General features: G+C 47.5%; 1 protein-coding gene across 1 annotated transcript in view; it reads right to left on the reverse strand.

The window, feature by feature from the left end:
• The window catches only part of ASIC2 (acid-sensing (proton-gated) ion channel 2), a 513,904-nt gene that overhangs the window by 30,105 nt on the left and 459,563 nt on the right, over positions 1-24,236 (reverse strand). The window contains exon 2 of the mRNA XM_010561355.1: positions 17,557-17,707. Coding sequence (XP_010559657.1) covers positions 17,557-17,707 — 151 coding nt within the window. The remainder of the gene's footprint in view (positions 1-17,556; positions 17,708-24,236) is intronic.

Raw genomic sequence — 24,236 nt, forward strand, 5'->3', positions numbered from 1 at the left:
GATTTCCCAGTGCCGAGGCTGGGTCCTGGCTCTGCTGCTGTCCCTTTTGGGGCGGATAGACGGACGGATGGAGGGGACCGGGACATGTCAGAGGCTGAGCCCAGGGGTCCAGCCAGCTTTTGGCATTGACGAAAGGGAGATGTCCCCTCCGTGTACTTGGTAGACAAGTTAGCAGGACATGGCTTCTCAAACTGGAGGTCCAAAGAGGTGCCAGGGAGATCTTCCAGCTCTGAGCATCGCTGGCCTCCAGGAAGCCCCTCTGCATCCTGACACCTCTCCGGGAACGTGGGTACCACGGGAAGGCACGATAGTCCCAAAGTGGGACAGAAGAAGAAGTTTGGGGTGGGTCACCATCCCAAGTGGTGAACCCATCACCATCACCACTCTGACCTGTGGTGAGATCCTCCGTGGGACTGCAAGGTCCATGCAGGTCATCAGACCAAGCTGAGCCAGGTCCAGCTCCTCCACAGGATCTGTGCTTAATTTTCCAGTCTGGAGGATGCTGCAGAGCTCGTACCAGTCCAGCACCACCAGCAGATAACCAGGATTTGTTCCTGCTGGGCCTTTATCCCGTAAGGACAAGCCTTCCCTCTCGAGCCAGGCTCATACCTCCCCATCACCCGCCTGCTTTTCTCACTCTGCAGCCACTCCAATGAGTAATAACCTCTTACAACTATTGATTTTTCTCCTGGTCCCTCTCCAGGACATATTGCTGGAGGCTGAAGCACAGAAGTCCCCGCAGGCAGGAGGACTCTGCAGCCAGAGCCCAGCTCCGGAGCTGGTCCCATTCGCTTTTGCATCCTTTCGGAGAAAAGCAATTTCTCTGAATGCAAAGCTGGGCTGGATAGAAAAGCTTTGGAGTTAGCGTGCAGTTAAATAAAATTACTGCCGGTACAAGGACATTTGAAGACAGGCAGCAAGCGGAGAGGTTTTTACCAGGTTTTTTTGAGAAACCTTGACTCCATGCCCTGCCTGAATTGCAGTGATAGCTGTGGTTAAGTCTATTTAATTTGCATTGCCTATAAATGTCAGTGTTTTGAGTTATGTAATTTCAAAGCACTTTGGTGAACTCGGCAACTAAGCAAACACTTATTTTAATGGAAAAGGATGCGCCTCAGACGCTGTTTATGATAACAAAATGCCAGGAAAGGGCTAGTCTATCAGAGTGGGGAAAAAACCCGAAGTATTTTAGTTACATTGGTGAGGGAAATGCTTCTCCTGCTCATGCATTTGTTTGAGATTTCAAAGTGTTGTCCTGTAAGGACCAAGACAGACCTGAAATCAATAGCTGACTTTTCTGGAAGTGGGACAAAAAAGGAAAAAAAGATAAAAAGAAACCCCACCCCCCTGCTTTAACTCAGGGAGACAAGTGTGAATGTCTTGGTCTTGCATCCAAAGCAATGCTTCAACAGTTGGGATGCAGGGTATTTTAGAGAGATTTAGGTTTTTCCACACATTTCCACAAGAAGTTTCAGCTCCTCCATGTTTCCTTAGAAAACTCCCCACCTAGTAATTTTTACCCCAGCAGCGAAATGGATTTTAGACCTTAACAGAAGAAAAACTAAAAGTGTGCGGGCCTGAGGAGTGGAGAATTTCATACTGCCTATTTGCTAGCTTATTTATGACATCCTGTTTTATAGTGATTTTTCAGAATGAGGGTTACCAAAGCAGGGAGAGCGGGTGGCCGCACAATGTGATGCTCCCCCAGGGTCCCTTCTGCTCCTCCAATCTCAGCTTCCCACCCACAGACCTCCTAAGGTGCCTTCACCACTCCCATCATCCGCACACCAAAATGGAACCCTTTTTGCACCAGGAAAGGATTTTCTTTCTCTCTGTATGTCCCATCTTCAACCCAAAGCATCACTGCTTCCTTGCAGCATCTCCATCTCTCTCCCTTTGTCCCCGCGAAGCCGCGGTGTTTCCCCCCACCAGCCCTCTCTCCTCCTGCCATCCCCCAACGCCACATATGGAGGATGCTATATATAAAAATATTTGCATTGTGTTGTAGTGCGCTGCCCACGGTGAGGCCGGTGGGGCAGAGACAGATCTCATATGGCAGCAGGCAGTCTAATATTTTCCTCTGATAAAAATAACCTGTGAAAATTACATCTAGCACGGCCTGCAGTGTTGCAATGAATTTTGCTGGAGGGGGGAGAAAAAAGAAAAAAAGCAATCAGCGCTAACCTGGAGATTTAAGTGGAAAATGGCACTGCTGATACCAGAGGGTGCTTCTGAGTTTTCACAAGGCACAGAGAGAAAACGGCAGCATGAGAGACCGGGCAGGAGGTGAAATACAGCGATGGGATGGAGCACGAGGCATAGCTGGACCCTGCTGAGATTTTGGGGAGATGAGGTGGATTTTGCAAGAGAGACAAAGTGAAGGAAACGTTCGTCTCCTCGTGTTTTGATCATCTCAGAGTTGACCATCAAGTCTGAGGTGGACCCTAGGGCTCCTTCACAGCCCATGGGGAGGGATGGGTGATTATCCACCTCATCCTTTCAGGGCTGCTTGACTTACTGAGACAAGAAATCTCTTTTTAATAAGTAACAGAGGGTGGGATGGCTCCAATTCAGCTTTCAGAGCTTGGTCACCCTGTTCATCACCCAAATCCACCTTCTCAGGTGCCAACACACACAAAGAAATGATGCCTGCAAGCGAGGGGACGCCCAGAGAGTCTTGGTAGTGGAACCTCATCTGAAATACATTCATCGGTTCTGGTCACCGGAGCCTGTTTGATGGAGACAGGGAAAGAAGCACACCAAAGCTGCTGGGATGGGAAGCGGAGCAGGGAACCGGGCATTTGGGAGGAGTCCAACACAGCTTGGGTTGTGTGTCGTCTGGCGAGACGAAGGCTATGAATCCTCTCTATAAATACATCAAAGGCAAACACCAGACGGGAGCAGAGTGTTTCCACCAACAGGAAAATATTTGTAAAAAAAAATAAAAATATCCAAACTAGGATAAACTGATGGTGAATAAATTTAATCTGGAAATCAAAAGGTCTGGAGCCAACAATACAGGGCTGCAGAGAAAGCGTATTGCTAGCATGGACAGCTTAAATACCACACTGCGGCACTGGAGCCAGGACATGATCATTTGTTCTTCAAGGAGAAGCGTAGCCCTTTCAAAGCCCAAAGGGATTTTGGCTGCAAAGGCTCATGGAGAGCCCCAGAGCTCACTTCCAGACTGTACGGTTCATGGTGAAAGGCTGAGGTTCTCCATCATCCTGGTGGGCACCGTACATGACTGCCCCTGCTCTGCACCCGCTTTTGCACCCAGAAAGCGAAACCATCGGGGAGCCGAGCAGGGAAACAGACCATTGGGGTTATGAAGATGCAAAGGCTGTCTCTGGCATCTCCCCACTCTTACCTGGCCCCAAAGATCTGCATCGTTATGTTTTATGGACCCCAACTCCAACCCCAAGGGAAGATTTTGCCACTGGAAACCTCAATTCTCACCCTGGCACAGCGAGAGGGTCCCCGCGTCCATGGGACCCACTCAGCATCATTACGGCAACAGCCCTGGGCTCACGCAGGCTCCTGCGTGTCAACATCCCACCCTGGGGTAGCAAAATGACCAAATCCAGCCCCCAAAGCCTTGGCCCACTCCTGTCCAAAGCCCAGCCCTGCTCCCTTGGCCGCAGTGGCATGGGATGGAGCCAGGGGCCAGAGACACAAGTGTTCTTGCTTTTCTGAGTTTGCAGCTTTCACGAGTTCAATACTAACTTGTATTGCAGCAATAATGCTTAATTATTGTTTTTTATTATTGAAATATTTATGGAAGGCCATGCAACATTATATGAACAACCCCGTGAAGCCATTACTACCATTATAGAAATAAATATCTGCACTGAAGGGCATTACGATGAGACACTGAAGATAAATTGTTCCTGGCTCCTGGGATGGTGTATAACAAACCACTGTGTAACATTAAAATGTGTCAATTTTTCCCTTGGGAGCATGCTTGGGTAAGAGCTCAGAGTGTGAGAAATGCATCTCAATCAGGGCACCACCGAAATAAACAGGATTTTTTGCCATTTTTTTCCCCAGAATCAGCTCTAACATCCCTTGTGATGTGGCTACACCACAGAGCTGCTTCAGCGCTAGCCTGGAATTAGATGGGAGTCAAATCTCCATGACCTGCATGTCTTGGAGGAAGACATCTGGGAAGTCATGGAGAGAGGCCACCAGTGAAAGAGTCTGGATCACGGAGGAGCAAACTGGGGGGACCTTCTGCTCCCAGTGGGACCAGCAGCCTGGACCAGATTCCAACTTTGTGACAGGTGCTGAAGTGTCGCAAAATAAATTAGTTTGCAGAGGGTGCTGGATGGCTGAAACGCCAGCGCTGGGTGCGCAGTGCCATGGCGCTCAGAACTGGTGGAAAATGGGTTTCTTGCCTGAAAGTGAGACTTCAAAAACAACGTCCCTGCGAGCTGAAGGTCTCTGGCCTGGACCCAAGGTGACCAGATCACAAGGTAAAAGCAGAGCTGGCTCAGAGCCCTTTTTCGCCAGGCCCCTGCATGAATCCTTTGCTATCTTTGGCCTTTCCCCATAAAGAGAAGGACTTCTGCCTCCAGCTGTCCGGCACATTTCAGGATGTATACGGGGCTGTTTAAGAGCAGAAACCTCTTTCACATCCCTGCTTCCAAAGACACCTATTTTGATTTTCTTACGCTGACCTTCCACTGGAAGAAAAGAGACTTTTCCTTCTGTATGTATATATTTGAGAGAAGGCAATGGCAATCATTCCCTTCTCCGCTGTTCACACTCTCCAAAATATTTGAGTAACGACATCATGTAGTATAATTTGTCACTTGGCCAAACTCCGCAGATGGCATTTCCCTCTCTTAATCTTTATAAGCCTCTCCTTAAATAGTAGTAGTGGAAGTAATAACCACAACAAAAATATTAAAATTGATAAACAAAACACAGGCGCAGTCCTCTTTCCTAAAGCTTCCCAGTTTCGCAGGGTGTTTGGTAGCAAAGTATACATCGGTGGTGGCAGCATGCCAAAACCAACCCTAGATAGCCCCGAAACGCTTGGGTTTCTTCCCAGGTAGTGGTGCCTCTGCATACCACGCAGCTCTAAAACAGCTCGGTTTTTATTGCTACGTGGCTTTGCGATCTCACTATGCTGTCACTGAGCAGGAAAGTCTTCCAGCCCCATCAACAGTCATGACCCGGCACACCTCACTTTGCCAAAAAATGAGAAAGCATTAGAAACGTGTCCCGAAGAAGCAGAAGAAAGATGCCAGCGTGCCAGCAGCACAGGTCACCAGTAACATCACCCACACGTCATGCTGCAGGTGACCTGTCTCAACAGCCGGGGCTGGAAGAGCCCTGCTGAGACCACCAAACCCAACCTCCTGCCCCAGGGCTGCAGCACGGCAGTCCCAGCCTCCTCCGATGGACTGCCGTCTAACCTGTCCCTAAAGCCTCCAGTGAAGATGGGATTCCCTCGCTCCATTACAGGCACAAGGGAGAACAGGAGGAGAAGACATCTTTCCAGGACTTCATGCAGTGTCCTCCCCACCACCTAAGTCCATTCATCCTTCACCTACCCACCACGGCTTGTCCCTCCCTTTCTCCCCAACTTAGTCTTTCCCATACCTGAAGACTTATCAGGACTTCCCCTTCACCCTCTCTAAGCCAGCGAGTGTCAACTCCTTCCCCATTCCAACCACCTCAAGTGAAGCCCAGTGCTGGTGCAGGTGACTCTGCAGCAAGGTGCCACCACCGTATCATTGCAACGGCTGGAGCTCTGGCAGCACAGACACAGCAGAGCTGATAAGGACCCTTCCACACTCAAGGTTTTTTCTCCCTTTTCATCTTTCCTCCACACATCAGACCATCAGGGATCTAGTACACATGGCGGCAGAAATGCACTGCTCGCAAGCTGATGAGAGAGGAGCTTTGACTCTTTCCTGCCCTTCTTTTAACCTCCATAAAAGCTGAATAATTAATCACAACTCTTTTTTTTCCCCTCTGCTCTTCTGTTCTGATGAGATAGTCTTTACCTGCTCTCCAGCCATCCAGAAGCAGGCTCGAGATGCTCTTTGCCATCTGTGATTCCTTTGAGCACTTTGTATTACTGCAATGAGACACAGTGCAACCAGAGACAGCTGTGCTCTTTGACAGAGATGCTCAACATGGACCACTGGCTATTTTGTCTTGTAAACAAGCAATGAGAGAGCCGTAACCGAAAGGCCAGTGAAAATTTGGTGATGCTGCCCGATGATGAAATGAGATGAGGTCAGGAGCAGCCACCAGGAGTTGCAGGAAACCCTCACGGAGCGCTCCTACATGGGGCATGGGCACCGGGGCTTCTCGATTTCTTTCACAAAGTCCTGCATTATCTCAGGAAAGACATATTTTATTTGCTCCATATCTCATGAAAGACAGATTATTTGCTCCTTTAGAGCTGGCTGAAGCAATGGTGTTTTCAAGAGAAGACTGCCGGGCTCTACTCACGTTGCTCAGTGCAAGTGAAACACTTCCAGAGCATCTACAGGAGGGGAAAACCCTTCCACTGTCATCCTCAGCACAGCTTTACACCGCGTGGGGACTACAGCAATTTGCCTTAGGAAGCACCTGGGAGGTCTCAAACGTCAACTAGAGCCCGTGTCGCTACGGGCTGAACAAAGTCGGAGCAAAATGATGATCCCTGCACCAAAGAGATTAATACAATTAAATTTAATTAGCACTTGCAAAAGACTTTTATCTTCAAAGAGCTTTCTAGCCACAAAATCTCCTGGTACCTCTGTGAGATCGATTAGTATGCGCTGAGCTCTTTGTCTTCCCGGAGGGAAACGAAGACACTCGGAGAAGGGTCAAGACTAGAAACAAGGGGTAATGACCTGGATTACCCTCACGTAAAACCAGTGCATCCAGAGAGCATTCCAAAACCTCACCACAGTCACCAATACTTCACTCCCAGTGCTCAGAAAAATCAGCAATAAAAAATCAGATGTTTGCAGACACCTTTGCAGCTCCTGGGACAGCAAAGGCTGAGGCTGCAGGCAGCAGCCCCCAGACCTTGCCACCTCAGCGCGAGCCACCTGGGCACCGGCCGATAGCTGCAACATTGGCCATGCCAGGCTTTTTCTCATGTCTCCTTACTACCCCACGAATTCTCGCTATTTTGAGCGCTCATATTTCGGCTACGGACATTTAACTTTACACACCAGCCACAAAGACACTAATGAAAGCTGCAGCATTAAATGCGTATTTAATTTTAATGCGGCATGGCATTGCTTTGGAACATGTATCCGTTGATTTTAGGTGCCTTATCTCTGCTTTACCAGATTTCCCAAAGTCAGCTCCTAGTTTATATTCCTTTAGTTTTGCCTTAAATGAACATTTCCTGACTTTGGAGCTTTTTTTTAAGAAAAGCTCTTGAAGCATCTACATCCCTTAAAGGATTTTCTCATTAAGTCTTTGATACATATTTACAGCCTTCAGTTTAACAACGTTATGTGACTGGAGACGTCTCACTGTGCTTGCTAATACCAGTCCTACAAAGGAAAAAGCCTTGCTCTCACAGTAGCTCACACAACTTCTCAAGTAGAAGCACAGGAATATGAGCAGCTTTCCCAGCCATGTCTTAACTGCTCTGCACATATTTGTCTGTATAGGGGACTGGGTGCTGGGAAAGGAGGAGATGAGACACCTGCAGCAGACAAGCACTGTGATTTTTTTTTTTTTTTTTTTTTTTTTTTTAATTCTGGGTGTCTTACTGCCAAACCGGCACAAATTGGACCTAGTGGATGTTGCATGATGTGCTGATTGCACTAGGATGGCTCTGAAATGTGCACCTTAGACAAGCTCATGGGCCAGGACCTCAGCATCAAGCTCATGATGGTCAAAACATGGGGATGCTACTGACTCGCCTGTGCTGTCTGGTGAGGAAATCCCTTGCAAAAAACCCACACGTTTCAGACTCGTGTCTGCTTACCAGCTGCCAAAGCTGTTGAAATGATTCTTCTTGATGGCTAAAAACCCCACCTCTTTTGTGCTCAGAAATCCCAAACTTTAAAGACTGGCTACAAATGAACGTTTCCCCCTATCTATTACAAACAACCAACCACTTGATTCTAATACCAAGTTGAAATGTCCCCTGCCTCAAGTCCTTTCATTCCACAAGCTGTGTTGGATGGCCAACATCAATCCTTGGGGCAATCCGAGCCTGGATCAACCCCTGACAATCTCCTGGGCACATGGAAACAGCAGTACCTGCTACATCACAAAAGAGAAAAAACAGCTTTTTCAACAACTGCGTTGGCTCTCTCCAGATCCATGATAACATTGAGAGGCCCTGGAGAGCAATTCACCGCAAACGGGAATATATCGGTTATGTGACAACCTTAATGACACAGCCCAGGCACAAAAACCCAAGTAACCTTTGAGCTGCCTCTCTTCACTCCGGCGCTATTGATGAGTATGCTCAGGCAAACACAATTAATTTTTAGTGGCAGCCTAATTTTGTGGATGCTCTGGTTGTCAGGGGGATGGTGGAAGGTGGAAATAACGTTGACCTTTTCTCCCTGGGAAACCCGGCTAATTGAATGAATTCTTGCTCTCATTAGGAAAAGGTCCAAGATGCAGCACATTTTACGCCTCCCTTTAGGTGACACCAACCAGCCTCCTAAAGGTCAAGCTGCCTTTGATGAGTTGATCTGAGATCAGAGTTTCCTATTGCAAAAAAGCAACGAGTTCTTCTGGCCCAAACGCCTCAGTGTTGTTTCTGCTCAAGGTCACTGCTGCTTTATAGGTACCATTTATCTCTTTGGACGTTCAAGTCTTCAGAAGGATGAATCAACCCTGTGTCATCAGGGTTTGGGGTGTTTTTCTATTGCCTTGGCTAACTATTGCTGCCTGCTAATGCTAAACCTTTTGCATCATTTCAAGTAAGCAGTGTTCTCCCTCTGCGGCACTGACTGCAGTTCAGCAGAAGTCGTTTTGTGGTAGCATTTAATAGCTTACATTTAAGCAAGAGGAGATTTATGCACGGGAAGCTCTACTTCATTTTGCAGAAAGGGACGTAAGCAGCGAGGATAATTTGACTCTCTAAGGATGAGTTTGATGTCATGGAACAAATTACTATCCTAGTTCAATCTTCTTCATCGCTTTTACGGGCTCTCACTGCAGACTGTAATCTGAAATATTTCTGGCACAGAGGTGTCTGTGCAGGGCTCCGAACACACCGATTACCACCAGTAAACCTCGCAGTTTCATAAACAGCCGATACACGAGGCTCACCCTCGGTGACGGGGGATATCAGGTTTATGGCTTTGTGGCTGTCCCGACTTACTCAGATTTCGATTTTGTGCCTTTCTGGGGCTCTAAGCTCTTGCAAAAATTGAAATCCAACGACAGCCAAGATTCATTTCTCTGCTCGGGCTTGCTGGAAGACAAGGTGTTGGGTGGAAGAGGAGCTGGGGAGGGATGTCCACCACCGCTGCCGCAGCATGACACCACCAAATCTGTGCAGTGCCCTGCAGACCGTTAGGAGCCAACAGCTACCGAAGCCCCACGCGCAACCGAGAGCAAGGTAGCGCACTGCCACATCCCCTAAAGACCACGAGTAAAACTGCAGTGAAATGCTGGTGTGTCTTATCTGGCATTCCTTAATAAAAGATTAGTTGAAGCTAATCAGGAGGGAAAGTTGTTAGTTCAGGATCTCAGGATGCTCCTTTTGTAATAACAGAGGGCTTTAACCCAAGCGCCCTGGTTAAATGCCAAGCAAAGCTGTCCTGCTCCGGCTCCCCAAGTCCCTGCTGCAGTTTCCAGATGAATTCAGTACCATTTTCTGCATCTTAAACCATTATGTATTCTTATAGTGAATAACAAACGTCTTTTTGGTCTTTCCTCCTTCCAGAGGGAGCAGCATTTCATCCCCCTGCGCTGTTACACGCACACACACGGGTTGTTAATCAGCTGGTGAAAATGCTCCAGGCTGAAAAGTGCTGGAGAAGGCAAGTTGCTCTTACACACACCTTGCCCTGCCTTTCTTCTTTTTTTTTCCTTTCCTTTTTTATTTTAATTGATAAATGAAATTGAAAACCAACCCTTCCAAGGCAAACAAGAGTTTCATCTGCAAAAAAGCTGCCCTAAGGCAGCCGCGGCTGCACGCAGGAGGCAACTGCTCGCAACATCCCCGTAATGGAAAAGAAATTGCAAAAACTCTGAGAAGCCCTGGAGTCAGCACTAACACATGGACTTTTAGGAAGCAGTTTCCCGTTTTAAAACGTGCTCAGGGTTTTGCATGAACACACGTACAATATATTTCTGTGCAAGCCATTACCAGCCATTGCCGTAGCCCACCATCCTACCATGGCGCGTACCTGCTGCTACCCATCACTTCTTCCATTCCCAGGTCATTTCCTACTTATTTTATATTTAGAGATGAGTTTTATGTTAATTATAATTATTCCACTTTGAACTCCACAAGCTGTGCATGAAGCAGATGCACAAACCAGTGCCTTTTTTCTTTTTTTCCCAAACTCTGCGGTTAACGCTGGTGGCTCAAAGGCTGCAGACGATTCCCTGTGGTGTAAATCCGAAACAGCCCCTCAGACCATGCCAGAAGGCTGGCAGGTTTGCAGCCGTGACCTGGGGGAGCCCCGGCTGCCTCCTCCACCACTTGAATTCAGATCCCTTGTAAGCAAAAGGAGGCCTGGATTTATGAAGAACCGCCACTAATCCTATTAATATGCAGAAGTAAATGACAGTGAGTGCTTTGTGCCTCTCCACAGCTGGCAAATCAAATGCTCCAGGACTTAGGCTTATTAATGCACTGTGCACAGAGGCTGCACAGCTGGAGACCAAGTGCCGGGGCTTGGGAGGCTTTGGGGAAGGGGGGGGACACATCTGACCCCTGAGCTAAATCAACTGTCCCTCCTTGCTGTAAAAATCCTTGCAATAAGATGCTGTAGTGCAGCAGGAGCAACGCTCCGCAGACCCATTTCAGCAGCACAGAGATGCTGTTTAAATCTGGTTTGCCTGGCACAAAATCCTAGAGGGCAGGGGAAAAAAAAAAAATCAAAGAAACCATGGAAACGCTCTGAATTTGCGCCCGCATCAGTAAACTTTTGCGAGATGAATTTTCAGGGTTGGCAGCGTTGGCCTCCAGCCACCCACATCTGCCTGGGGTCACCCTCGCCCCCTTCCAAGTCCTCTCCACAGCGATTCAGCTGCAGGATCCCAAAAGTTATCAGGGCTTTTGTGAGCAATGAGAAGGAACATCCCTGTCTCGAGCCAAAAGCATCGCCGTGGTCCTGGCTGCAAGGAGCGAATGTGGATGATTTGTGCTGCAAATCCCTTTGGTCTGACGCCTGGAGCATCCCAAACTTCAGGCAGGTGCTGGATATGCTCCACTACAGATCCCAAAACCCAAAGCAGGCGGCAGATCCCTCAACGCAGCCCTGATAACCTATTCTTTGCCAGAAAAAAAGCCACCAGAGAGATACCTTCTCTAAAATATCACCTATCCCAAGCTGTGCAGAAAGCGAGGCAGCGAGGCTCGTGCTGGTGTTGGCGTGATGTCCCAAGCCACGTCGCTGCTCTTCAAGCATCCCACCGTGAGCCAGGGCCCAGAGAGGTACAGCTGGAGGAAGGTCAGGGCTGGCTGAGAAGCGTTGCTCGTCACAGCATGGATGGCACCACTGCCATTCTTCCCCCCTCTAGGGACTCAAGGAGGACCCAAACGGCTCTTCCAAGAACAGCCAGCAGCTGCAAACAAATCTGATCTAACTTCTACAGCACCAGGGCTTGCGTGAAGGCTCTGGTTCAAAATTAAAGCCACGCTAATTCAATTTATCTGAATTCAATTTGGAAATGGAAAGAGATCAGTGGAATTAAGGCAGCTTTAATGAGGAAGAAAAGCAGTGGCATGGAAATTCAATGCCACCGAGACCACCTGCACCTCTGGCTAATTTGGATTAATGCTACAGACATGCCTCAGCTCCCCCCGCAGTGATGCCCAGAGGGAGGGTGAGCATCCAGCACCTCGGGCACGGCAGAGGTTGGTCCCTGAGCTCCCACCACACACAGTCAGCTTTTCCTTTTCCCAAACCACAGTCCCCTGGAGAGGGGCTTCCTCTGGCCACCAGCCGATGGTCTTCCCTCGCATCCACCATTTGATGGCAGGGGTTGGTACCCACCACTTCATAACAGCACGAAAGAGCCCTGCTGGGAAACAAATAATAAACTGCAATCCAGATGGGCTGGGTGTGAGGGAAACAGGCTTGAGAACTTTCTCTGTGTGACCTAGATCAAAAGTCTTGCTTGTAGCCCGTGGTTTTTATCAAGTTAAATAATAGCAGCCCATAATAGTACGTGCTAGTCTCCTAAGTGGATTGAAGCCTCAAGCTTTATAGATTTCATGCTGCTTCTTAGTGGAATTTTATAGCGTGTTTCTCATCCCCCTTTTTTTATTCAGCATGTTACTTGATTAATTGGTATGAAATGTTCGTCTTTATCCAACAATTTCTGAAACACAAACGCAGAACTCTCTGATTGTATTTCTTATTTACAGCCCTGTAGCCTGAGTGATTTCCAATTTACTGTGCTGCTATATTAGGTCACTATATAATACCTTGGGCCACTCCAGAAAGATTAACCAGAAATGGATTCCCTTTCCAATCAAATAGTCACCACTATAAATTAGAGTTTCTTTTACTATATTTGATTGCATTTCTGCCGCTTTCCCTATCAAGTGCAATAAAACAAACACCCTCCACAGCCCCGCCACTCCCTGGCGCCTAATCTTGTGAGACAAAGATGCGTAACCGCAGAATTTGGGAGACTCCGTGCCATATGTACGAGTGGCTGCGGCTTCCACCTACGCTACTCCGAGTCTGTGGTTTGCCGTTTCCCTCTTGGTTACTGGAAAGAGTTTTCCCTGGTATAAATCTTTCCATCTTGCATTTTACGTCCATGCAGGATTGCTGGGTTTTTTGTTTGTTTGCATCACGATTCCCACCTGGAATATCTAACGCTTTCTTTAAAGCACAAAGATGATGAGAAGACTTCAGAAGACAAATTATTTTCCCAACTCTTTTCATGTCTGGTACAGTCATGGTTAAAGTAAAATACCAGAAAATATAAACTCTAGAAGTGTAAAATTCAAAAGACACAGATTTTCATCTCTTTTTCTTTTTATCGTCATTTTTTCCACACGCCTCATGATTTTGACAGTCCTGACATAATATTTTTGCACACCCAAAGATGGCAAGGCTGCCTGATGCCATGACATCCAGACACAGTCAAAATACCCTTTTCTTTGCACTTGAAAATCAAGACTGAAACAGTCTGTGTATGCTCGCTATTCCAAAATTAGACTGCACATAAATTTAACATGTTCAAATAATGGGCTTGCATATGCAGACAGTCAAGCAAAAGGTGTATTTTTCTATTACAAGCAACTTGTTAGACAAGGTATTTCAGCTTCCCAAGATATTAATGGATACTCGGTAAAGGTCTTTTTAGAGTGACAATACGCTTCATTTTGTTTGCCGAGTCAGTAACAATTAAATCCGTTTTTGTATTACAAAGCATATGCCAATGTGACATGGTGGCGGCAGCTCCCGGAGCAGCCCTATCCCAAGCTACGAACCAATATTTTCCTTCTTCACTTCTTATTTGAATTGCAAAGAACAGTTTAAAAAAGAAAGCTGAGATCCTGAGGCATGCAGCCAGCAGCAAAATCAGGATTTTTTCAGTCCATGCGCCAACTATTTTCATGCAGGGCTGTGAAGGAGAATGCGGTTTTATGGCATCTCCAGATCTGGAGCAAAAAAGCGAAGCAGCTACGAGACTAAATACAGAATAAGATGTCACCATTTGAACTTGGCATTGATAAAAATCAGCCCTGCATCCAACAGAACCATAACTGCTCTGTGCCAACGAGGGGCTGAGGGACCCAGGGTGCAGGAGAAAAGGTCCCATGGGGTGTCCTGGCCATGGCTGGGATGGAGAAGAAGTAAACTGGGGCCTGGAGGGTTCTTTAGGTGGCTGTTTTCTCTGGGACAGACCCTTGCAGGAAGCATGAGCCAAGGCCACCACAATGGGCCAGAGAAATGCATATTTTTCCATGTGAAGACCTCCCTGCGGTGATGGGAGAGGTTGGTCCACTTTCAGCATTTGTGAATCCCTAATGGGGTGCAAACACTATGTCTGAAACAGCAGCTTGGTGGGGACGGCTCCAGATAGCTCTGGGAAAACTTGGATTAACATGGGACAACCAGCTGGGAAAGGAAATGGTTTGAGCAGCCACATTTGAGGGACACTGCAGAAGTTGGAAACTGGAGAAAAAAGGTAAAGTAACCCAACCACACAAAAATCATTGCCTAGGAGGCAACTAAAAGAGCAGTTGCTGGATACAGGATGGCTACTGGGAGAACGGAGCCGCAAAACTAGTCTGTAGAAATATCTAAAGAGTTAAAAGATAAGGAGTGAATGGAACAACTCAGGTTATAATGGAGATATTAACTCACTGGGAGGAAAAAACTCAACTCCTTCCGTCCTGGAGGTATCCCCATGGCTGGACCTCCCCATGCCTACACGTGGCTTTGGCACTGTAACGTGAAGATCTCACCCCACGTCTGCCCCCATCCCTCTCCATAGCAAGGGTTGAAGTTCACTGCCAAGAGCTGTGTGCCCTTGACAAAGCTTTCCATTGGAGAGCCAAGTTTGCACAGTCCCAGTGGTAGCAGCTGAGGAGATTTAATTCCAAACACATTTACATTATTATGCAAATATTTGGAAATCATCAACTCCTTCACTTACCTACTAAGAGCTGAGTTAAGTGTTTCCATGGGAACAGCAACTATTAACCACTATAGTTAATATTTTTATTCTGGTAGTGTCCAGAGAGCTCAATGAAGATTGAAGACAGCTTGTACAAGGTGCTGTAAGAATGTGGAGGATGAAAACATCCCTTGTTGAAAGGCAGAGATTAATGTTTTATGAGCTTCAAAGTCAAGTACCAGTTCTACATGGACCTGTAAGAACATGGCCAAATTTGCTTGCAACAAGTCCAGGAGCTTCTCCTATACAGTTTAACCAAATCAAGAACCCTATTTATATAGTTTTGCCTTGAATCTTATAGCATTTCATGGTCACGTAGAGACCTTAACAACTATCCTAGCGCAATCCAGCCCCATAACATCAACTCGGTTCTAGGAACACGAAAATCCCTCCCTATGCCTCTAACCTTTAGCTGAGTGGAAATTTAAATTAAATATGCATGAGATTAGCAGTGGTTAGGTCATGGGAGGGCAGGACATCATCAGGGGCATCTTGAAAATCAAAGGGGTACATTGCTTCCTTCCACATGTGCTCAAAAGTCAAGTCTGGACTCAAAAGACCCTAAAAGCCGCAAGATTTTTGAAAAAAATCAATGCATTTGGGGTTGCTTTTCTCCCCGCCTCAGGTTTCAAGTCCACAGCCATGGCCAGGTTTTAAGCACCTCTGCCACATGCAGGGCTTGAAAGTTGTCTAAAGGGAGCAACCAGAGCAGAAGCTGCCATCCCACCTAACCTCTGGACAACAGTAATGCTTCTAGATGCGGAGGTACCAGACTGGAAACCTCCTCCCCAGTGCCACAGGCTCCCCTGTCCAGATGCCCTGTCAGACAGCAAAAGCGAGACCTAGTTGATCCTCCTCCCTCATCTTTTGTCCTCCCAGCTTACTTCTCCACCTGCCTCTTTCTTTTTTTTGTCTCCTGTGTAATGAGTCGGGTTTACCCAGCTGAGACCGATCCACCTTTCCCAGCATCGCAGCGCTAGAAAAGCACAGCTCTAAAGGCAGCGCATTTCTGGATGGGTTCCTCCTAAAGTGCGTCCAAAAGGCAGCTCCAAAAAGCAAGCCTAAAGCAAGAAGGGTGTGACATAAGGTCTGTGTCTCCATGAGGAGCCTCAGAGGGGTCCAAAACCCAATGAGGTTGTACATATAGAGCTTGTGGTGTGGCTGTTCGTGCCTGCTACATCCCCAAGCCGTCGACGTGGTGGTTTCCTGCCCCCAGGAGCTCCCCCAAGGCAGCCCATAAGTGATAAAGCATCAGAGGTAGAAGATGCACTTCATCTTCCCACTCTGTACTGTGAACCTGGTTTGCCTTTAAAAGGACAAGACTTCAGACAAACGCAACAAGTCAGAAATTATTATTTCAAATCACCGTCTCCTCCCCCTCACCTGGGCCAGATCAGGCTGACTTTTGAGTATGAGCTAAAAACTGGAAAGCAAAGCTCTTGCTATAAAAGCCTGTGCAATTTTAAATGATTGACGGGACTGTGGGAATCTGTTTAAAAAACACAAATAAATTTTAAGTTTTGAATGAATGCAACCAACTCTGCCCTTTGCTATTGAGCCGAAGTTTGAAAGGTGCTTGAAGGGACTCACTTGCACAGGATGACAGAGCAATGGCAACACAAAACTGTAAGTGATATTTGCTCCTCTCCCTTTCCTGATACCCCAAAATAAACACAGACAACCTCATCCTGAAAAACTCCCACTGCTACGCTCTGCCGTGCAACTGCCAAAGAAACAGAGTGGCTGGCAATTTTTCCAACGCTTTTGAATGTTTTGTTTAAAATGTCAGCGTGGGTTCATGAAAACAGCAGCCGCCACTGCTGAAGAACTGATAAGGCTTGCTGTAAATGGGTGGCTTTGGCGGCACGTGCCACTCGTCATGCTGTCCCCTGCCCGTGCCACCCCTCTCGCAGAGCCCAGCCTCCTACCCGCCGTTTTTGCAGCAGGGTTCATTAAAGAAACTGGAACCAGCATTGCCAGCAACTTTGACCACGGCAGCTCAGTCGGGATGACAGGAGCTGCTGAGCTGCCCTTGCAGCAGGCAGCGTTTCCACATCCACTCCCAGTGCTGCCATCCCAACCCACGAGACCTACGAGACAGCACCCAGCCCCAGCCTTTCTGCTCAGCACCCTCTGCCCTTCTCTGTGCCAGGACTAGAGGGCTGCAGTGCAGCACGCTGGCTCTTCAGAAGATGCCTGACCCAGTTGGGTTCGTTAAGGGACAGATGTCGTCCATCCCAAATGCTTTGAGTGCAACGAGCCGAGCCCTTGGTCCACCCAGGCAGCCCTAACCCACGCAAAGACAACAATTAGGGCAACGAACGTCCCCAGATTTCAAGGAGGAGGAAAACACAGACGGCAGCTGGAGGTCCACCTTGAATGTGGCCTCCCAAAAATGCCTTTCTAGGGAAGACGGACATGTTGGAGCATCTGAAGGAGACACCGCACCTCCTGTCACCCACAAATGCCCACCATTGTCCCAGGACAGGTGATGACACTCCGGTGTGGCATCCCAAACTTTGGTGCCGAGACACCCAAGTCCAGCGCTCACTGATGAGCTGAACTATGGAAATGCTGGTCCCAACTGGCGGCTGCAGACACCGAGAAGAAAAGCAACTCATTTCTGTACAGACTGAGTTCCTCTTGCTTTCAAGAGCTGGTTTAGACACTAGCTGGGAAGGATGAGATGGTCTTTCCAGAAAAATCACCAGTACATGCATGTTTGCAGGAGGAAAAAGAAGGTCTTACCTGTTTCTCCCCATATTGGCAAATATTCATCCTGCTGTATGTCTAGCATGATTTCCAGTCCATTGCCTGTCCCACCCTTAACCGTGGTAAGAAGAGGCCGTCCTTCTTCTCCTGAGTTAAACATGTAGCATTTCCCATATTTTGTAAACACCTGCAAGGAGAGAAGAGAGAAATAATATATTTCCCATATAATCAACACCTCTTCCCACCTGAACGCGGGCACAGAGATGAGAAATGGCCACGTGCCACAGCTTGAAGGGGAAACGTCCACAGATAAATCTAACCCAGTTTAATCATTTAGCGTATCGTGTTCTCCTTACAGAAAATAAAAGATGGAAGAGAGAAAGGGAAAGCTGTTGTAGGGCAGCTAACAAATGTCTTCAGCAGTTCAGCAGAGTCATATCATGTTAAGTCTCTGAGAAACACACGTACACGCTGTGTTTGAGCTTGTACTAAAATATAACGCAATTCCCCGGTTTTGTGCAAGGCACCCCAGTCCATCACCGCTGCATGCTCACAGCTGCAGACCTAGAGCTGGGCTCATCCTCAGAGGATGGAAATGCCGGCACTGAAGCCCATGCTTACTCCATGCTCACCCAGCTGCTGAACATCAAACCCTGCAGGCACAGCTCATGCCCACTGCTTTCCACCCAAAGGGAGCAATGTGAACGATGCCTGTGCTCTCCCGACACAAAAAAATACAATATTCCATTAATTCCTCACTCTACCACTACCTGGCAAATAGTAAGAGTTAAAAACACTTGGGCAAATGAGGAAAGATTTCCTCCATCACTTTTGCTCTTCTTTAGTCTCATTTTGGCCCATCTCTCGAAAGAAACTCTGGGCAAAGCCCGGGTGGGGGCTTCCAGGCCACCAGCAGCTCCGCAAAGCAGGGATGACATAGGTTTCCAAGTGGGGTGGCTTTTGGTGGGGCAGCAGAGATATCACATCTTTGATGCGGTGGCATTGATGGTCTCAGGCATTGACCAGTCCTGCGCTCAGCCTTCCTCCGAACTGGGAGAACATATGGAAAACGAAAGATTAAAACACAAGTGCCTCCTCTGCCTTGCGCTGACAGACTGGGGGACGTGCAGATGTGCAGAACTTCTTCCAGTAGTGAAAGAGGATAAAATGGCTCACAGCCATTTAGAAATCCCCCAACCATTGCACGTGGTGAGTTCTGACAAGCGCCAGTGTGAAATGGGGAGCGTGAGTCGTCTTCGAGTCATTCTGCCGCTTCACGGCTCCAGAAAGTCCAGGTTTTGCAATCAGTAAGCAACCGGCGAACACCAGTAATGAATATTCAGAACGAAGGGAGTCCAACACCAAGCGGCACACTGGCTGCAGTCCCACCAGAGATCACAAGTCACTAATGCAATTGCTGAGATCATAAGACCCCAAGATGATTCATAAAACTAAACAGAAGCTGGAGTCATCAGCAATTTATTCCTCTCAAATATTGACATATGCCTTATAATCACAGCATCAGGGAAGCAGGTGAAAAAAGAGAAATATGAAATCATATTCAAGTTTAAAACCTTCCATTGGAGTAAAAAGGATGCAGTGAATATGAAGCGTTTGCAGGAAAAAAAAAATGCCCTTTAAAAAAGATTTTATATCCAAGTGAAAATCCCATTTTAATACTTGACTGACCTATTAAACCATTCAAGCTGGAAAGATAAGCTGAACAACAGTAAGCCTGTGTTAGCAGCCCGTGCCCCGTAGATGAGTTTACCCAGATAGGCTCTGAAGGCAGAAGTCAAAAATTTCTAATTAGGCTAGTTTAAAATACAGCAAGAAGGAAACCTGCATTAGTGAAAATCACGGGAAAACAAGCAAGCTTGTATCGAGAGCAACAGCGCACCATAAAAGCTGAATAAGGATTTAGATGCTGATGTACCCAGTGCAGTCTTTAGCCAAATAAATCCAGGCAATTTTATGGGGCTTTTTATATGGCCCTTTGCAGCTGTAAAAATTTAAGTGTTAAAACCTACAGTTAGGGCATGTTTATCCAACAAACATGATCTAAAGTGACAGGGGCCTGAGGCTCCCTTCAGCTGCATGTCTGGGACCCCAGTCCCAGAAAAAGAAATCAAACGGTGACTTGAAAAGGAATAGACTCCCATTCCTCCATCCCCCCGCTCCACCCTCAGCAAGTGACCATCAAAGGCCACGAAAGGCTGCTGGCCATGGCCAAGAGCTCATCTGCCACGACCCTGGCAGATGTTTCTTTTGCACAGCAGGAGAAGATGGGAAACCTGCCCAGCCACATAAAACCCGGGATGTGTTGACACATGTATGGAAGAAATGCAAGTGCTTCCCAGCCCCACATCTGCTCCTGAGCAGTGGCAAGCCCCAGGAACCATCTGAGACACAGCTTAAATCCAGGTGTTGTTGGTATCATCTACATCGCTCCTAGGACTCTGTAAGGAAACATTTCCAAGGAAGCCTGATGATTTTCTGCTGCTCTTTAGAACAGAACCATTTAGGTTGGAAAGGACCTTTAACATCATCGAGTCCAACCATTAACCTAGCACTGCCAAGTCCACCACTAAACCACGTCCCTAAGCACCACATCTACACATCTTCTAAATACCTCCAGGGATGGTGACACAACCACCTCCCTGAGCAGCCTGTTCCAATGCTTGACAGCCTTTTTGGTGAAGAAATTTTTCCTAATATCCAATCTAAACCTCCCCTGGCACAGCATGATGCCATGTCCTCTTGTCCTACAACTTGTTACTTGGGAGAAGAGACCGACCCCCACCTCATTCCTTTCAGGTAGTTGCAGAGAGTGATAAGGTCTCCCCTCAGCCTCCTCTTCTCCAGGCTAAACAACCCCAGTTCCCTCAGCTGCTCCTCACAAGACTTGTGCTCCAGGCTCCTCACCAGCTTTGTTGCCCTTCTCTGGACACGCTCCAGCCCCTCAATGTCTTTCCTGTAGTGAGGGGCCCAAAACTGAACACAGTACTCGAGGTGCAGCCTAACAGTGCTGAGTACAGGGGGACGATCACTGCCCTAGTCCTGCTGGCCACACTATTTCTGATGCAGGCCAGGATGCCGTTGGCCTTCTTGGCCACCTGGGCACGCTGCCGGCTCACATTCAGCCGGCTGTTGGCCAACACCCCCAGGTCCTTTTCCGCAGGGCAGCTTTCCAGCCACTCTTCCCCAAGCCTGTAGCGTTGCATGAGGTTGTTGTGGCCCAAGTGCAGGACCCAGCACCGAGCCTTGAATTTCGTACAACTGGCCTCGGCCCATCGATCCAGCCTGTCCAGATCCCTCTGTAGAGCCTTCCTACCCTCCAGCAGATCAACACTTCTGCCCAGCTTGGTGTCATCTGCAAACTTACTGAGGGCGCGCTCGATCCCCTCGTCCAGATCACTGATAGGGCCACCAGCAAGCACAGATCCCCATTAAGGCTCCTGGTGCATATCCAGCCTTCTATCTCTGCAAATCAGGCAGTTACTTACAGCTTATTACAGCCAAATGCCACACCAGAACCATGATTGTGATAGGACGGAGAACATGAACACGTCCTAATGAGGAATCAGGCATCTTTGCTGAAGTACCAGAGCTAGCATACAGCATGAAGACTTTGGGGTAGGGTCACCACCAGGCTCAGTGGCTAAGCAAAAAACCAGTGCTCAAGAGGAGACCAACAAGTTATAGACACATCAGCAAACAGCACAGACCAGAAGACCTACAGAGCAAAACAGCTGGGGAGGAGGACCAAAATGCTAGACTTGATTCACGGCTTTTTATTCCTTTGGACCAGCTTGAGCCCAATTCCATGCACTGGGTGCCCATTTGGGCTGGAGCACATCTTTCCATTAAGTTTCATCCACAAGGAGTTGAGCTCAAGTGCACCAAGACAGCTCCTCAGTGTAAACCAAACCACAGTAAGTGAGGATAGTTGGGAGATGCACTCCCAAAGCACACTTCTGATCCAACTAAACCCCACGTAGATGCCTCCACTCGGGATTTGAGCTGGCTGCACACTGCTCCCACTGCTCACCTCCAGCAGCCCCCACTGGGAGAGCAGCACCAGGGCTAAGAGGACCCAGGATTGAAAGCACAAAGAATTGAAAATCAAAGAGAATAAACTGAGGATGAAGAAATGATGGCCTTTCCCTGCAGGACAAGCTTGCTCACAGGGACCCTATGGGAAAGGCAGTTGTGAGCTATAAGCAGTATTAATGCTTAAGCAGCGACCAGGGATGCCTTCGGGCAATCTTCTACTAGGCTTAGCCCTGTTCCCAGGCAGAAATGAGTCACCAATACATCAAACAAATAAATAAGACAGGCAAAAAAAATGGGAAAGAAAGAATGAAAGGAAGGGAGGAAAGTCACTCTGCTCACTGCAGCTACAGAACCTCCCTACCAGCCCCTGAAGAAGCCCCTAGAAGGCCTTGCTAGCTCCTGCACTACAGTCCCAGCAGCAACCACCCTACTATACACAACGTGCCAGACATAACAGCAGCTTCACCTCTATGTACCACCTCTCCACATCTCAGAAAACACATCCCATCCATCCTGCTCTCCACCGACGCTGCATGGAGCAAGCACCTTTCTGAACGTGGACACGGTGTTTAACCTCGGCTCAAAACCACCAGCAGCTGTTTCACAGCGATAAAGGCTTTGAGGGCAACAGCCTTGCTTAGGAGGGAACCGGAGAGAGCCAGGGGGCATTCAGGAAAGCCCCGCAGGGTTCATTTTTCCTCCAGAGCACAGCTCCCACAGGATGCCCATGCCCCCTTGCCAGCTACCTTCTGCCTCAAACCCTGGGCAGGCTCCTTCCACCTCCTCTACCGGGAGAGATCCCGGTGCCTATATGGACAGTCCCCTACCAAACCATACATAAATGCCATATATATAAATATATGGCATCCCCATATATAAAATTGCCCTGCACGCAGCCGAGCCATGCACAGGAGGGCTTAGCCATGGTGCTCAATGCCCAGCCACGGCGGCAGACTACGGCACTGGACAACCGCAGTTACTCTCTCGAGACCCTCAGCCACCAGGTTTTCCAGCTTTCCCTAAGAAGCTATAAAAGACTATTTACAACAGCATTTAGAAAGACATTGCCAAGTTCAAAAATTCATATGCATTCATTTCAACTCACATTAAATGGGGTTGTGCCGTTCCTCACCTTCTCATCTTTGCTATGAATGATAATTTAGGAAGATATAAGTTTTTCAGGGGATCCTCTCTGTTTCAGGCTCTTTTGGGCCCCCTGATAACAGGGAAGGATTCAGAGTGTTATCAGATCACCAGAATAAAAGGATAGAGCTGTTCGGAAAGGACAACATCAGTATATACCACCTGCAGTGGTACACCTGAGACAGTAAACACGAGGCAAAGCAGAATGATTTAACCTCAGTTTATTTGTCTTAGGGGAAAACAGCACTGCTGGCTGTTAGTAATGTTTTAACTTGCAATAAAAAGAAGGTCCAGCACAAGCCAGAAACAAAAAACACAAACCTGTACCTTGAGAATAGTCTACAAAACCACCATTTTTTTTCTTTGACGGATCACTGGTTACTTTTGACAGCTCCTCTGAAAATCCCCATTTAAGTACAAAGGTAAAGATGTTCACAATCTGTGAAATAGTATTTGTGTGACACGGTGAGCCCTTCTTTAGCATGTAAAGGGAAAAATTTGTATCCTGTGAAATTAAAAAGCAGAGCATGGGTATCTCAAACAGACTCCATGTACAAAACAGAAGACAACACCATCAAAAGCTCCGAGACATCAATGTATATCCTGCTGTGTGTCAAACCAATAGTCCAAAAAAGACTGATATTCAAAATGCAAGCAAGCCTGACTGGAGTAATAGAGAAAAAGGTATTTCACAGTTTATAACCAGCATACACAGGACAAGCATATCTGCTGATAAATTACCCTTTCAATATGGAGCAAAATGATGGTAAAAGCAAGTAATTTTAAGTCTGTAAATTACTTTTCTAAATCCAGACAAAGATGCAGGCTAGAGCTCACTGACAAGGCAAGACATTAGTTGTCAGATTAAGGTATTAACCATTGAAAAGAGAGCAAATTAGCATCCTTCACAATCATTTTCTGCACAATTGTGGTACACAAACGTTCAGACACACACATCCTATCAAGCCAAATCCAACAGCATCATGGACAACAGAGCAAAAAGGAAAACAAAGAGACTTTCCAGACAGGTCCAGGAGAAGGGGAATATGAAGCTGAAAGGGCCTGGGGAGAACAGAGATGGGTTTGGGCAGGAACGCACATGAGATGACAGGAAAAAGATCCTGTTTAGGAGGAAAGAAGACCTCATTTCTGAGTTTTTGGCAGAGCGATACATTCCCATAGCTACCAGCTCTCCCGTGGCACCTGCTGAGCCGACGGTGGCATCGAGCCACGTCATTATTTCACTCGAGGTGCGAGGAACAGCACGGTCCGTTTGGCTCCATGCAAGCGCATCACGATAGTCCATTTGTTCACACCCTGGCAGGAGGTAGCAGTACATTATTTAAAATGAAATGATGGCTGCAAAGAGCAAATTGCAACGGATGCCTACAATAAACAGGTTTCTGAAGCGTCAAATCCCAAGGGGATCTCTTTCCAAAGGAGAACAAGACTGCAGTGACAGCTTGCTAAGGAGAGAACTCACACCTAACGGGCAGAAAGGACTTCATCTCCCTTCC

The sequence above is a fragment of the Haliaeetus leucocephalus genome, unplaced genomic scaffold, assembly GCF_000737465.1.
Source record: "Haliaeetus leucocephalus isolate CR32 unplaced genomic scaffold, Haliaeetus_leucocephalus-4.0 Scaffold144, whole genome shotgun sequence".
Lineage (NCBI taxonomy): Eukaryota > Metazoa > Chordata > Aves > Accipitriformes > Accipitridae > Haliaeetus > Haliaeetus leucocephalus.